At 47.0% G+C, this 16,037-nt stretch overlaps 1 protein-coding gene across 2 annotated transcripts in view; it reads left to right on the forward strand.

Annotated features, from left to right (window-relative positions):
• TWF2 (twinfilin actin binding protein 2) overlaps window positions 1-16,037 on the forward strand; it is an 89,252-nt gene that overhangs the window by 12,659 nt on the left and 60,556 nt on the right. For both annotated transcript variants that reach the window (XM_065407378.1, XM_065407377.1), the window contains exon 2: window positions 15,729-15,806. In XM_065407378.1, the coding sequence (XP_065263450.1) occupies window positions 15,729-15,806 (78 nt within the window). The remainder of the gene's footprint in view (window positions 1-15,728; window positions 15,807-16,037) is intronic.

The raw sequence follows: 16,037 nt of genomic DNA on the forward strand, positions 1-16,037 counted from the left end.
TTGATAGCTCTGAAGCCCGAGGTCCCTCCCTGCCCACAGAGTAGGGATAACAAGAGCAGCTGCAGCGCTGTCTTCTGCCTCCCATACCCTGCCAGTGTGGCTTGCTCTGACCTCACATAGTAGGATAGGTCAACTTCGGTGCTACATCCAGTTCTTGGCCTTTCTGCTGAGACTACTAGCAAGAGGACCAGTTGTGATGTAGACATCTGTCCACAAGGAATTAGCCTGAGACCATGTCTGACATAGCTCACGGGGTCTGACAGCCACAACTTTCGGTGACTTAGACTTTGGGGTGAACCAAAGCTGTAAAAGGCTCTGTAGCCCATTTTACCTGTCTCTTGAGCCCTCTAGTCCCTCGTTTGTGTTTGGTTTAAGCAGAAACTCCTGCCTCAGTAAGCCGCAGCTGCCTCCTCCTAGCCACAGGGTGTGAAACATTTACATTTGTGGAGCTCATAAATGAGGAAAATTTCACAGTGGGTAACCTTGCAGTAGATCAGGGGTCTCAAACACGCAGCCCGCGCTATTTCCTGCGGCCCGCCAAGCGGCCCACACCCGCTCCCCCCGGCCTGCCTTCAGGCCAGGGGTGGGCAAACTACAGCCACAGGATTGCCCCCCTCGAGCCCTGTGCCGCTCCCTGAAGCGGCTGGCATCATGTCCCTGTGGCCGGGGGCGGAGGGGGGGGGAGAAGCAGAGGGCACTGTCCGTGTGTTGCCCTGGCTTCCAGGCACCGCCCCTCCGCAGCTCCCATTGGCCGGGAACGGGGAACCATGGCCAATGGGAGCTTCAGGGGAGGTACCTGGAGGCGTGGCAAGCAGCATGCGGAGCCCTGCGTCCCCCTCTCCCAGGGGCTGCAGGGATATGGTTCCAGCTACTTCCCGGAGTGGGGCCGGGGCCGGCAGCCTGCCCTGGCCCCAGTGTGCGCCGCTGCCACCCCGGAGCCCGAAGCCCTCTTGCACCCTGCCCCCCAACTCCCTGCCCTGAGCCCCCTGCCTGCACCTCAACTCCCTGCCCTGAGGCCTGGCCACACCCCTCATGCACCCTCTGGGGGCAGGGAGGGGGCAGAGTTGGGGTGGGGACTTCAGGGAAGGGGTGGGAAGAGTCGGGGCTTCATGGAAGGGGTGGAGTGGGGGCAGGGCCGGGGGCAGCGAGGGGGGGGAGGGAGGGTGTCAGTGATGTGGCCCTCGGGCCAATGAGAGACCCCTGCAATAGATCCTACCATGGATTCATCTCAAACCTAATAGCTGTATGTGCTCCCATCTCAGGCATTCTACTGGGTCTCTTTCTGTGCAAATGCAGTCTGTAATTGACCTGTTTGACAGGTAGGTCCATTTTTTTCTGTCCACACCAAGACTCTACCAGGTGCAGCTCTTATTTTGTACCTTGGGCACCTAGAGGTGGCTGTGTGCACCATTTAGCGTGTACAGATAATACGCAAATGGTTCAGAAATTGAGAGAAGTTTTAAACCAAAGAAGAGTTTCACTTGATATTGAGCTGTAATTTTGTAGATGTGTAAATAATTAAAACCCTATGAAGTTAAGCACGTACAGGCACCAGAGGAGAGGAAATCCCCTAGAAAGAGTGTGCAGAGAACCTTTAAGTGAAATGTGATCACAACTTGAATCTGTCTTTTGGGTCCTGGGTGCCTGACACCTGATCCAGAGCTCCCAGTCACTGCTTGACTATCAGGAGATTTGGGAGGGAGAATGGCTAGCAACCGATGAGATTGTTTTACAGGGTTGGAGTTCAGGCAGTAATGTATATACTGGGGTGACTTCTTTGCTCTTCTCTGAAGCTGTCTCATTAGGCCTGTGTTTGAGACAGCATGGGTCTGTCTTGTAATCTCTCTCCATTCCCCAACAAACACAATACAGATGCTACAGTGAGTGTGACTGAGCCCTGATGAAGGTTGTGTGGGCCAGACTAGTATCTTGTGTCAGGCAACTGAGGAAAGGTGGAACTAATTCTGATTGGAAAAGAGGATGAGTTGAGGTGACAGGGCTTTCAGAATTTATGCAAGGGAAAGTTAGTCATTTAGTGGTAAATAGTTACTAAACCAGTCACCTGTTGTGAATTAGGGATGTGATTTGTAAGTCAAGAAAGGAGCTGTATGTATTTGAGCTAATAGAAAAAAAAAAATAGGACCAAACTTCATGGAAAATTCAAAAGAGTTTTCATTCTTTTCTTCGTCACAGATTTTTTTCAATTTGCTGCTGTATTTTTTGTTGTTTTATTTTCAAAATCAGTAGTTTTCTAAAAGGAAAACGTTTTTGACTTTGGTCAGCTTAAACATCAAATGGGATTTTTTCAATCCGAACTGTCAATATGAAAGCACTCAGTTGAAATAGCATTTTACAGAGTGAACAGGCAATATTTCTGTTATTGAGTTACATTGCAACATTTTGAAAAATGGAAAACTTGCAAAAATCCTGGTTTTGAAAAAAGGCCCTTCTTGAGGAAAGTACTTTTCTTTCAAAAAATGTTGACGAGCACTAGTAAATGTTAAACTTGGGCAGAACTGTTCACACAAAGGGTTTGCCTTCACTGTAGAGTTAGCATGAGCTCTTACCCGGGTGTTGCCCCTACCCCGTTCCCGTACACTCACCCCTCTTATCTAAGATAAGTGGTGCTTTACACCCAGGCTAGCTGGTCCAGTTGGGGGTGTGGGCTAGAGCTTGGGTTCTGCTTTCACTCACTTTGCAATGAGGATGCAGGCTAAATCACTCCAGTGCTGCTTGTCCTCCAGTGCCCTCCCACAATTCCCCGTGTGCGCCTAGAAGGGTAGACAATTCTCTAGGGTGACCATATTTCCCAAGAAGAAAACAGGACACCCCGAGCCACTCGCCCGAGGGGTCTCCCCCTCAATGCTGTTGTCGGTCGCTGGGACCATGCCCCCTCTTCTCCTCCCCCCCTCGCTCCCCCCCCGCGGTAGGCTGTTGCCCCTTGCTGGAACCCTACGCCGCCTCCCCCCATCCCCACCTGTGAGGCTGTTGCCCAGTCCCTGGAACCCTGTGGGGCCCCCCACAGGAGGCTGTTGCCTGGTTGCTGAACCCCTGCGGGGCCCCTGCATGCTGGAACACTGCTTCCTGCCCCCCCATCCCCCTGCAGGGGACTGGCATCTCCACTCACCCCCTCCATACCACACCCCACTTTTTTGACAAAAGTGAACATGTGTCCTGTTTGCTCTTGCCAACTGAGCAAGTCAGTAAGAGCAAATGGGACAAATGACTCCTTTTGGGGGAAAAAAAGTTGGGATTGCTGAGACCGGGCTTAAAAAAGGGACTGTCCCGGCCAAAATGGGATGTATGGTCACCCTACAGTTCTCACACAGTTCGCGGTGAAAAAAATCATAGAGTGGCTTGGCATGCTGCAACACACAACCCCATGGGATATAGCCTCAGCTGTCCTAGTGACACACACAGATGAGTGCAGCAGCCATGAGGACACAGTAACTTGGATAAGCCTCAGCAGTGTGGCTGCTCACACCCAGGCTAGGCTAACTGGCGTTGAGACCTGGCTGCCAGTTACTCGAGTTTATTCTGCAGTGAAGACCTATCCAAGGGGAAATACAAAATGCAATGATATCTCACCAAGGAAGGGGACCAAAGCAAAGAGCATAGATGGATTTCCTTTTAGGAAAGGAGAGGGAGTAAGGGATATGGTGGAAAGTGGGGGAACTGGGTTCAGTGTAACAAAAATCAGGCAGGTAAGTTGGGGCTGACTAACCTTACATTTCTAAAACCTCTTGTGGTAAATCAATTTGTGCAAATACATGCAGTTTCCTGTTCCGTGTACAGTTGAGCAGTCAGTAGCTTTGGAATGTTTTCACTATTTGCTGCGTGTGGTCTCCATATGGGAATGGCTATCAAAGGCATGTCTACATTACAATCTTAAGTTGACCTATAGCTACCGCAGTAATTGTGCTGATAACACCCTGACAACCCAACAACTGCTTCCATTCTTGACCCTGTACACTGGGAGTGCTCACAGTTTGAGACACCAGACAGCATATTGGCACCTTGCTAGGACCCTGTGGCTGGCATATAATTTGCATATATATTTACATAACTGTGGATTAGAGAGAAGAGACCTCCTCCCCCCACCCCCCGGGGGTCTCAGAACCCACGCTCCAGCCTGAGCTCGAATGTCTACACCGGAAGTTTTATAGGCCTGCAGCCCAAGCCCTGTGAGCCTGAGTCAGCTGGCCCAGCCACAGTTATGCCTTATTGCAGTGTAAACATACCCTGGGAAAAGATGTGGTACAAGACTTAATTTGTCTTCAGTGCATTGTGTTGCCTCTTGTCCTTCCAGATCCTGTTTCTCCAGCAGCATGGGAGCAGTGTATCTCTGGCCCCGAACTCAGGGATTGTGAATGTGAAATGAAAGCAGCTGCCTGGAGTCACTCTAATGTGAGGATTATGTCCAGTAAATGAAAGATTGATGGCCGGAGGCTTAAGTTACCTGTCAGAGGACAGAGTGACTCAACACATTCAGAAAGGCATCCATTTCAGGGAGCATGTATTATTGATCCAGAAGCATTGAGCTGTCACTGGGACGGGTTGATGGTGAAGCTTGCACAAACAAAATCAAGCTCCCTTTCTCTCCAGTAGGCATATGTGTGAGAGAAGACTGAGTCTAGAAGGAATGTAACCAGAGCTGGGCAGGGAGCTTGTACTTTACTGGTACATGTGACTGGGAAGTTTTGGGCATTTATTAACATGTTTGCTCTTCTTGGAGTGCTGAGCTCTGGGCACCAATCTACCTGTGTGCCAGGGGGCTCGGGTGTGGGTCTGGGGACACCTGGACCTGTGTCCTCCTCTGAAGGGGCAAATAGTGACTTGGGGCATCTTCATATTGGTGAGTGTCCCCACTTGGTGGTGGGGTGAACATTGGGCATGGCCTATGCTTCAACATGTGTTCCTACTATGGTAATACAGGCATTTCTAAGTAGTCCGCATCACTCTGGTACCGGTTACACTGTGAGACTGGTCTGTTGTCATGGAAATGAGGGTGTTATAAATGAGAGATTATATCTTTACCATCAAGTAGGTTAGGTGAATTGTGAGGGAGGAAGGTGTTTCCAAGCACAGATAGCTAATGAATGGAGTAAATGGCATCTAAGTGGACTGATGAGCAAAGCCTTGGTAGCCTATATAAGAGGGAACCAGTCTATGAAAGGGCTCCTTCGGTATTAAATGATAGAGGGAAGGTGTATCAGCTTCTGGGGAAAGGATTCTGTGTTGTAGGTGCAGCATTCCCCTTACTGAGCAATTATTTGTTCTCTTTATTCTTAACCATCCAATGGGTCTGGGTGGCAAACTAGATACAAATGGAGCCGGTCATGGCCTCTAATCCTCCCTGGAATGTAGTTCAGCCTGTGATCAGTGCAAAATGAGGGAGTTGTGTCTCTCTCTGCTCTGAGTGGAACAAGCTTGCCTTCTGTCTGCGCTTGGTCTAATAAGCATCTCACCCATGGAACATGCACAGAACCTCTGTCCCTCAGGTAGCCGGAGGTCTGGGGCTTTCACTTTTACTGAGCCCTTATTGGGTTCTTGTAGTGGGACACTCTAGCCAATCACAGTGGCTCTAGCTCTAAAGTCTCCAGGTTGATTATGCCTTGGCGCCTGCATCCTGAGGCAGTGAGACCTTCTGCCCACTCCAAGGATATGTCTACACTGTAGCTGGGAGGTGTTATTCCCAGCCTGGATAGACAGACTTGCGCTAGCTCAATAGCAGTGTGTACGTTGTGGCATGGACAGCAGCTTGGGCTAGCCACTTGAGCTTAGACCCAGGGAGTCAGGCAGGCTAACCCGAGCCATTGTCTATACTGCAACATCCACCCTGCTATTTTTGGCACACTAGCTGGAGCAGAGCTGAGCTAGCGTGAGTCTGTCTATCCATGATGGGAATCACACTTCCCAGTATAGACATACTCCTATAGGCTGAGTTACCCTTTCAGCAGGGCTCAGTGTGCTCTGATGTCATTCTCTGGTTAGTGCAAACATGTTGTATGTTCTTCTGACTACATTCGGTGTGTGTTAGTGCTCAGACTGGAACATGGGTTGTCTAGAAGGCTTTTGAAAAACAGCCTTTTTGCCCAGCTTCTAATGGCTGCAAATAGATTTGCCAGAGGTATCTCCTGGGAATCTGTGTTGTGCATTTTACTTGTAGCCCTCTGTCCCTTAGGCTCTTCTGTCTGGCCCCTGTTCTTGTAGCGGCCCTTCATTAGAAGCATTCAGGCCCATGGCTCTGATTCCAGTTTCATCTCAAGCTTCTCAGTTTAATATTACTGTCTGGAAATGGCTGCCCTGTTTGTTTGCTGATTGGTCCTTATTAATTCAGTCATGGCCTCTCATAAAAAGAAACACCTGCTGTCGAGACCAGAGACAAGTGACATAAGAACATAAGAACGTCCGTACTGGGTCAGACCAAAGGTCCATCTAGCCCAGTATCCTGTCTTCTGACAGTGGCCAGTGCCAGGTGCCCCAGAGAGAATGAACAGAACAGGTAATCATCAAGTGATCCATCCCGTCACCCATTCCCAGCTTCTGGCAAACAGAGGCTAGAGACACCATCCCTGCCTAATAGCCATTGATGGACCTATCCTCCATGAATTTATCTAGTTCTTTTTTGAACCCTGTTATAGTCTTGGCCTTCACAACATCCTCTGGCAAAGAGTTCCACAGGTTGACTGTGCGTTGTGTGAAAAAATACTTCCTTTTGTTTGTTTTTAAATCTGCTGCCTATTAATTTTATTTGGTGGCCCCTAATTCTTGTGTTATGAGAAGGAATAAATAACACATCCTTATTTACTTTTTCCGCACCAGTCATGATTTTGTCTATCATGTCTCCACTTAGTCGCCTCTTTTCCAAGCTGAAAAGTCCCAGTCTTATTAATCTCTCCTTATATAGCACCCGTTCCATACCCCTAATCATTTTTGTTGCCCTTTTCTGAACCTTTTCCAATTTCAGTATATCTTTTTTGAGATTGGACGACCACATCTGCACGCAGTATTCAAGATGTGGGCCTACCATGGATTTATATAGAGGCAATATGATATTTTCTGTCTTCTTATCTATCCCTTTCTTAATAATTCCCAACATTCTGTTAGCTTTTTTGACTGCCGCTGCACATTGAGTGGATATTTTCAGAGAACTGTCCACAATGACTCCAAGATCTTTCTTGAGTAATAACAGCTAAATTAGACCCCATCATTTTATATGTATATTATGATTGTTTTCCAATGTGCATTTCTTTGCATTTATCAACATTGAATTTCATCGGCCATTTTATTGTCCAGTCACCCAGTTTTGAGAGATCCTTTTGTAGCGCTTTGCAGTCTGCCTTGGGACTTAACTATCTTGAGTAGTTTTGTATCATCTGCAAATTTTTCCACCTCACTGTTTACTCCCTTTTCCAGATCATTTATAAATATGTTAAATAGGAGTGGGCCCAGTACAGACCCCTGGGGGATACCACTATTTACCTCTCTCCATTCTGAAACTGACCATTTATTCCTAGGCTTTGTTTCCTATCTTTTAACCAGTTACCAGTTCATGAGAGAACCTTCCCTCTTATCCCATGACTACTTACTTTGCTCAAGAGCCTTTGGTTTAGATTTAGATAAATGTAAACCAAAGGCTCTTGAGCAAAGTAAGTAGTATTACTTTTGTCAAAGGCTTTATGAAAATCTAAATACACTGTAACCACTGGATCCCCCTTGTCCACATGCTTGTTGACCCCCCCCTCAAAGAATTCTAGTAGATTGGTGAGGCATGATTTCCCTTTACAAAAAACATGTTGACTATTCCCCAACAAATTATGTTCATCTATGTGTCTGACAATTTTGATCTTTACTATAGTTTCAACCAGTTTGCCCGGTACTGAAGTCAGGCTCACCGTCCTTTAATTGCCAGGGTCACCTCTGGAGCCCTTTTTAAAAATTGGCGTCACATTAGCTATCCTCCAGTCATTTGGTACTGAAACTGATTTAAATGATAGGTTACAGACTACAGTTAGTACTCCTGCAATTTCATAATTGAGTTGCTTCAGAACTCTTGGGTGAATACCATCTGGTCCTGGTGACTTATTACTGTTTAGTTTATCAGTTTGTTCCAGAACCTCCTCTAATGACACCTCAATCTGGGACAGTTCCTCAGATTTGTCACCTAAAAAGAATAGCTCAGGTTTGGGAATCTCCCTCACAGCCTCAGCCGTGAAGACCGATGCAAAGAATTTATTTAGTTTCTCCGCAATGGCCTTATCATCCTTGAGTGCTCCTTTAGCATCTCGATTGTCCAGTGGCCCACTGGTTGTTTAGCAGGCTTCCTGCTTCTGATATTTTTGCTATTACTTTTTGCGTCTTTGGTTAGCTGTTCCTCATATTCTTTTTTGGCCTTCCTAATTATATTTTTACACTTCATTTGCCGGAGTTTATGCTCCTTTCTATTTTCCTCACTAGGATTTAACTTCCACTTTTTAAAGGATGCCTTTTTGCCTCTCACTGCTTCTTTTACTTTGTTGTTTAGCCACGGTGGCTCTCTTTTGGTTCTCTTACTATGTTTTTTAATTTGGGGTATGCATTTAAGTTGAGCCTCTATTATGGTGTCTTTAAAAAGTTTCCATGCAGCTTGCAAGGTTTTTACTTTTGGTGCTGTACCTTTTAATTTTTGTTTCACTAACCTCCTCATTTTTGTGTAGTTCCCCTTTCTGAAATTAAATGCTACAGTGTTTGGCCACTGTGGTGTGTTCCCCACCACGGAGATGTTAAATTTAATTATATTATGGTCACTATTACCAAGCGGTCCAGCTATATTTACCTCTTGGACCTGATCCTATGCTCCACTTAAGACTAAATCACGAATTGCCTCTCTTGTTGTGAGTTCCAGGACCAGCTGCTCCAAGAAGCAGTCATTTAAGGTGTCAATAAACTTTCTTTGTATCCCGTCCTGAAGTGATATGTACCCAGTCAATATGGGGATAGTTGAAATCCCCCATTATTATTGAGTGTTTTTATTGTAATAGCCTCTCTAATTTCCCTGAGCATTTCACAGTCACTATCACCATTTTGGTCAGGTGCTCAGTAATATATCCCTACTGCTATATTCTTATTATTCAAGTATGGAATTACTATCCATATAGATTTTATGGTACAGTTTGGTTCATTTAAGATCTTTACTTCATTTGATTCTACGCTTTCTTTTACATGTAGTGCCACTCCCCCACCAGCACAACCTGTTCTGTCCTTCCGATACATTTTGTACCCTGGTATTACTGTGTCCCATTGATTATCTTCATTCCACCAAGTATCTGTGGTGCCTATTATATCAATATTCTCATTTAATATGAGGCACTGTAGTTCACCCATCTTATTATTTAGAGCAGTCACTGCTCTGCACAAAGTTAATCAAGAACCTTGGGTGAATATGGTAATGTCCTAGCAGGTTTTCAGGAATGCTTTCTTAGTAGGGCCTTACCAAATTCATGGCCATGAAAAAACGCACCATGGACTGTGAAATTCGGTCTTTTGTGTGGTTTTACCCTATACTATACAGATTTCATAGGGAAGACCAGTGTTTCTCAGATTGGGAGTCCTGACCCAAAAGGGAGTTGCAGGGGGTTCACAAAGTTATTTTAGGGGGCTTGTGGTATTGTCACCCGTACTTCTGCGCTGCCTTCAGAGCTGGGTGGCTGGAGAGCGGCAGCTGTTGGCCAGGCACCCAGCTCTGAAGGCAGCACCCTGCCAACAGCAGAACAGAAGTAAGGGTGGAAATATCATACCATGCAACCCTTACTTCTGCATTGCTGCTGGCAACGGCGCTGCCTTCAGAACTGGGCTCCTGTCTAGCAGCTACCGCTCTCCAGCTGCCCAGCTCTGAAGGCAGCACCGCTGCCAGCAGCAGCACAAAAGTGATGGTAGCAGTACCGCAACCCCCCCTTACAAAAACCTTGTGACCCCCCCCCCCCGACTCCTTTTTGGGTCAGGACCCCTACAATTACAACACTGTGAAATTTCAGATTTAAATAGCTGAAATCACGAAATTTACAATTTTTAAAATCCTCTGACCGTGAATTTGGTAGGGCCCTACTTATTAGGGAGTGAGATTAGTGGGACAACCTCCGACACTTGTCAAGTTTTATTACAGGCTGCTAAGAGAAGTGGTCAAGTTCAGGTGCTCTGCGCTCATACTGAAAATGCCCTTAACTAACATTTTCCCTTTTCCCTCTGGTTTATTTGCTATTTGACCTTCCTCAGAGCCATGATGAGATTTTGAAAATTGCCCCAGTGATCTAGGAGCACAAATCCGCTGACTTGCAATGGGATTTGTGCTCCAAAGTCACTCTTGTGCTTTTGGAAAGCCCACCCACAGTTTTTACCAGGAAAATAATACTCTCTACTTTAAGTGACTCTTTAAGTACCTGATCTGCAGCTAAATAGAATGGATAAATTCTGAGGGCTGTCAGTCAGCACCTTTTACCAACTGTAAGGTTTACTTAGGGTGAAGAATGAAGAAAAACCTGTTTATCTGCATTAGAGCTCTCCCAGTGTTTTCTATTCAGTGATTGGAGCTATATAAATACCTAAGCTAGACACTGTCTCTCTGCTTTACCAGTGTGATAGAAATTTGGGTCAGAAAAGACTTACTGGGGTGTTTTGTTCACTTTCACGGGTTCCAGTGAGTACAACTGTGTGGGTTCCAGTGAGTACAACTGTGTATAGCTTTTTTTTTTTTTGCTTTTTTTTCCCCCTCAGAGGATCTTGTTGAGTGGTAGATTGCCACAAACAGGGCAGGAAGGAAACAGCCTGCTCAGGTATGGGAAAGGTGATAAAAAATATCAGAGGAAGCTCATGTGGCGAATATGTTAAAACTAGCTTGTCTCTGACAGCAGAGCTGGTGCTGGGATAGGTTGAAAGTGTGATCAGTCTTCTTGAAACTGAAAGAGCATCTTGCAGCTATGCAGAGCGCGTTTCCAGTTTCTTTGAGCAATTTTCTGGCTGCAATACCATTTGGCTTATAGAGTTCCTGTCTCCCCTAAGATGCCTTAATTTTAGGGGTCCCCTGCCCCCAGTCACACTGCCTGCATTGCTATTTCATCTCAATGGATCTTAATTATGGGGCTCTCCCCACCCAGTAACACACCCCAACCTGCAATCATTAAGTCTCTGGAGTTTATTTCAAATCCCTACATTTCTAAGGGGCTTATAACTGCTGTAATTCACAAAGTCCCAGCCTGATGGACAATTCTCTCCCATTTCCTCCAACTGGGAAGTGGAGGGAGAGAGAAGTTAGTGGCCTCTGAGAAATTTCTATTAATTAATCTGTGGCATCTGAAAACTGTCGCTGTTATGAATTTACATAAACAGTAACATCTTAATGCATTTTAGTGCTTTAGGCTGTCATTGCCTGTCCATGTAATTAGCATTTGCTTTAACAAGAGTTCTGTCTGCGGATTAGAGAGAAGAGAAGCCCTGGCATGTTTGACGGGCAGCTGCAAGGAAGATCCTGTTCTAAGGGAGCTTTTCTGTGAATGTTCTCATTTGGAAATGATTCCCAACCTCTTTCCATGTGTTCCCTTGTAAATGGTTCTCAGATGTGCCCCAGAATCCTTTGCACCAGTTCCCACTGCACTTCAAAAGCGGTGGCTTGCCCGTGATGTTTCGGAAGAAGCCCTGTGGGAATGGATTCAAGTTTGTTGCAGTGTTTCCACGGTAAAACCCAGGTGTCTGATGTTCCTGTTCACATCACAGGACTAAGTGGAAGAGATATGGCCCCCAGTGGAAGGGAATTGAAGCCAGCACTCAGCATGACCAGCAGCCTTTCAGTGCAGCTCTTTGCTAACAAGTGAGATTGTGACAGCTTCCTTTGTAATGCTACTTACCTGTGGATATTGAAGCGTTTGTTGGCCACCTCTGCAGATGCCTTACAAGTCCCTTTGTTACAAAGTTTGATTTAAAATCTGTCTTTGGCAAAGAGGTTTGTAATGAGCATTTGCAGTGTGACCCTGGAAAGGGAGGGGAAAATTTGGTCTTGACAAATCAAAGTATTGATATCGAGGTGGCTCATGAGGTACAAAATGGAGATTTACCAGCACAGCCGACTGGTGAAGAATCAGATAATTGACACTTACAGCACTGGTGTGTTCTAGGCTGACTGCCAAGGAAATGCTTAGAAATGTGTTTGTGCACAGCATCCAAATCACCAAACAGGATGCACTTGAGTAATATAGACACTAATTGGGCTGCTTGAAAGGGCTGTCCATTGCAAGGACTGTGATGTACCTCTCACGTTAGTTATGGAGTATATCTTCAGTGAAGAGGGCTGGGAGGAAGAAATTAAAGGCCCTTCCCAATATTAGTGGAGATACCGTAGGCACTTGGCTGAAAGGTGAGCTCCAGAGATCTTTGCGTGTCCCTGAGAGAGGAAACAAGTCCTCCCCAGCTAGAACCATTGTTGTCGCTGCCGATTCCCGGTGCTTTGAAGACTTCATTCGAGGGAGTTCCTTGTCCCTGGAAGCGTGGAGGGAAAGAGCATGTGCTCCACATCGTAATCAAGCAGTCTGGACCTGTGCTATAAAATACAGGGCTGGGCTTGTGACCATCTGGCTGGCATGTTTAGTGAAAGATTAAGCCAGGGAAGACCAGATGGTGCTTAAAAAGGCCTGATGCTTGGAACAGTAGTGGCCTTTCCTTTCACCTCCCACTCTTGTCCAAAATATCCCTCGTTCCGTTTGGTCCCATCTCTGAGACACAGCACCCTCAAAAAAGCCTAGAAACACTGCAGAGGTGTTGGGCCAGACTTTGCAGACATCCAGTTTGCATGTTGCTCAGGTTTAATAATTGCCTCTGAGGTTAACTCTGTGGAGTTCAAGAGAAGCTGCCTTTGCAGTTCTGACCCTGGGCTGTAAGAGAGCAGAGCAAAGCAGAGTGGTCGGTCTCTCTAATGCAGACAAGTAAGCCTTGTAGGCACTTCCTGTGATTGGTGACAAATGAAACCTCAGCTGGAACAGAAGTCCAGAAAAGTCAATATTATTTGAACTTAAAGTAACCTCTTCTTCCTTCCTCCTCCTCCTCCTCCAGTCAAACTGAATGGGCTGGGAAAGGCAGCCTGTAACCGTGACTGTCCATTGACATTATGTATTAAAAATCCCATTGAGTCAGTCTAATGCTCCATTTGGCTGCAGGCTTTAGGACGTTGTTACATTTCTATATGTAAATATAAGGGGCAGTCAGAGTTGGTGGTATTCCCTGGCCCTTTTGTCAATCTGTCCCCAGTAAAATTGCAGACTCTAGGCTTGTATTAATACTTCATTAAGCTCCTTAGAATATGCCTACACTGCGCAAAAAACAAACAAACAAACCAGAAACACACATGGCAGCAAGTCTGGGCCCGGGTCAACTGACTCGGATTTGTGCTATGGGGATAAAAATAGCAGTGTAGATGTTTCTGCTGTGGCTGGAGCCTGGGCTCTGGAACCCGGTGTAGGGCTGTGGGTGGGTGTGTCTCACAGCCTGGGTGCAGCCCCCATGGGAATGTCTACACTGCTGTTTTTAGCTCTGTAGTCTGAGCCTGAGTCAGTTGACCCAGGCTGGCTCAGAGACTCACTGCCCTGGTTTGTGGTGTGTTTTGCAGTATTGAGGTACCCTTTGATCCCGGCTACCCATCTGGCATGTCTTATCTCTCCACAGAGCAGCCAGGTTCCCTCTGTGCACTAGGGATGACTGGCCACATGCAGTAGTGATGTGATACTGGCCAGGTTACTGCTGTATGGTGCACTTCCTGTTCTAACCCAAGTCTTTCCCCTCTCTGAATATTTATGGTGGCTTCTTTACCTGGAAACCAACTGTAGCATTTCAAAGGCCAGCAGAAAACCCTTGTGTTGGAGGTAGTCTGGGGTGCTGTCTGCTGGAAATGCTTTCTTGCAGGTTAGATGTAACTAAAGCTCTGATTGCTCATTTTTATTAAGATATCAAGCAAGACTAGGGATGCCAGCCCCAGATTATTAGCTTAAATACTAGTTCTGGTCATAACTGGGCTGGGACTCTTCTCCACTTCCTGCCCTAAGCTGTTGTTACAAGTGTTGCTGGATGCTGTTAAACAGCTGGTGAGTTTAACTCAGAGATGGCTTCCTCTCAGTGAGGCCTGGGGTGGAGCGATTCCTTTGTATGTTTGAGAGCATATAAAGTGCGGATTCTTTGGGATGAATGACTGGGGTTGTCTGCTAGCCTCCCTAGGATTTTGATTCTAACTAGATAAGTATCCACAGTCACCGGTAACCTTGGTTGGTGGGAGGAAGGGAAGGCATCCTAGGAATTCATCACGTGATCCATGCCCTTTCACCCAATCCCAGCTTCTGGCAAACAGAGGCTAGGGACACCAGGGCCGGCTTTAAGCCGATTCGGCCGATTCCCCGGAATGGGGCCCCGTGCCTGAGAGGGCCCCGCAACGTCCGTGACTGCCGGCGGAGCGGGGGAAAAAAAAAAAAAGCCACGTCCTGCTTCTCCCCCCTCCCTCCAGCGCTTGTGCCGCCATACAGCTGATCAGCGCAAGCCTGGGAGAGAGGGGTGAGGAGGAGGAATGCGGCGTGCTTGGGGAAGAGGTGAGGCCAGGGCGGGGATTTGAGGAGGGATCCAATGGGGCAGTGAGGGGGTGGGGCTGGGGCGGGGCCAGGGCGGGGATTCGGGAGGGGTCCAATAGGGCAGGGAGGGGGCAGAGTCAGGCGGGGGGGGGCACGAGACAATTTGCGTCCTGGCGTGGGGCCCCGCACCTGCTAAAGCCGGCCCTGAGGGACACCATTCCTGCCCATCCTGGCTAATAGGTCCATCAATGGCTATCTTCCATGAATCTATCTAGCTCCCTTTTGAACCCTGTTATAGTATTGGCCTTCACAACAGCCTCTGTTAAGGAGTTCCAGAGGTTGACAGTGTGTTGCATGAAAAAATACTTTCTTGTGTTTGTTTTAAACCTGCTACCTATTAATTAGGTCAAACTGGCCTGCATTATTCTCTTATAACCAAAGCTACTCAGGCCCTGGGGGAAAGCCTAACACACAAACAGGTCTCCGTTCTGCAGAATCTGAGTCCTCAATTCCCAAGATTTATCACAGCTCATCCTTGAGGGGTCACGGTGGGACAAGCAGAGAGTGAAATTCAAAGTGGCTACAGTTCCGATTCCTATAACATTCTGGCAGCTTCTGTGTTATGCAGCCTTCCTGCTGGAGGTCACACGCTCCGGCGTACAGCATCCAAAGCAAAACGTAACCAAGGCAAGTGTCTGAACACAACAGAGCTGCCTCTGCCCATCATCACACCTTCCAGCCGCCCTCCTCCCCTGCCCCACATGCAAACTGGGATACGCTGCACACTTAATAAACTGACACTTGAGCCTGCCCTCCCTGCCCCAGCCAAACTATCATCTAAATTTGGGCGATTATGTTCACCCAGTCCAAGTATCGAGTTCTCTGGATCACATGTGCTCCCAGCCAGTATTTAACTCTGAAACCTCTGAGAGACAGGACTTCGTATCCTCCACAGTGTAGATCACACAGCAAGTGAAATCAGCTGCTTTGTTTTTATTCTGTCCATTTTTACCATCAGGGATTTTTTACTCTGTCCCATTTAGTTCTTTTTTAGTTTTTGTCCCCTCCCCCCTCCCCCTTACTTGGTTTGAAGAGCAGAATAACATTTGGTTTGTTTACTAAGTCTGATCACGATGTTTCTGGTTCTTTTAGCCACCCCAGAGTTAAAGGACTTCTTTGCCAAGGCCCGGAATGGCTCGATTCGTCTCATCAAAGTCGTCATTGAGGATGGTAAGTTCTATTTAATTCCATTTCTTTGCGCTGCCTTGTTTCCCTCCCTTGTCAGCATCTTTTCTCCATGACTGTGGCCGATCCTGCTATAACGGAGAAGACCTTGCTGCTGCCGATGGAAAATCCTGCTAGGGGCTCCTGGAATGCGGCTGCTCAGAATAGACTGCCGGGTGCGCAGTGTGGAGTGAACACAGCTGACATTTTAAAGGAGCAGAATTCTGGTGCCTTTTA

This window comes from Emys orbicularis, chromosome 7, assembly GCF_028017835.1.
Source record: "Emys orbicularis isolate rEmyOrb1 chromosome 7, rEmyOrb1.hap1, whole genome shotgun sequence".
Taxonomy (NCBI): Eukaryota; Metazoa; Chordata; order Testudines; family Emydidae; genus Emys; species Emys orbicularis.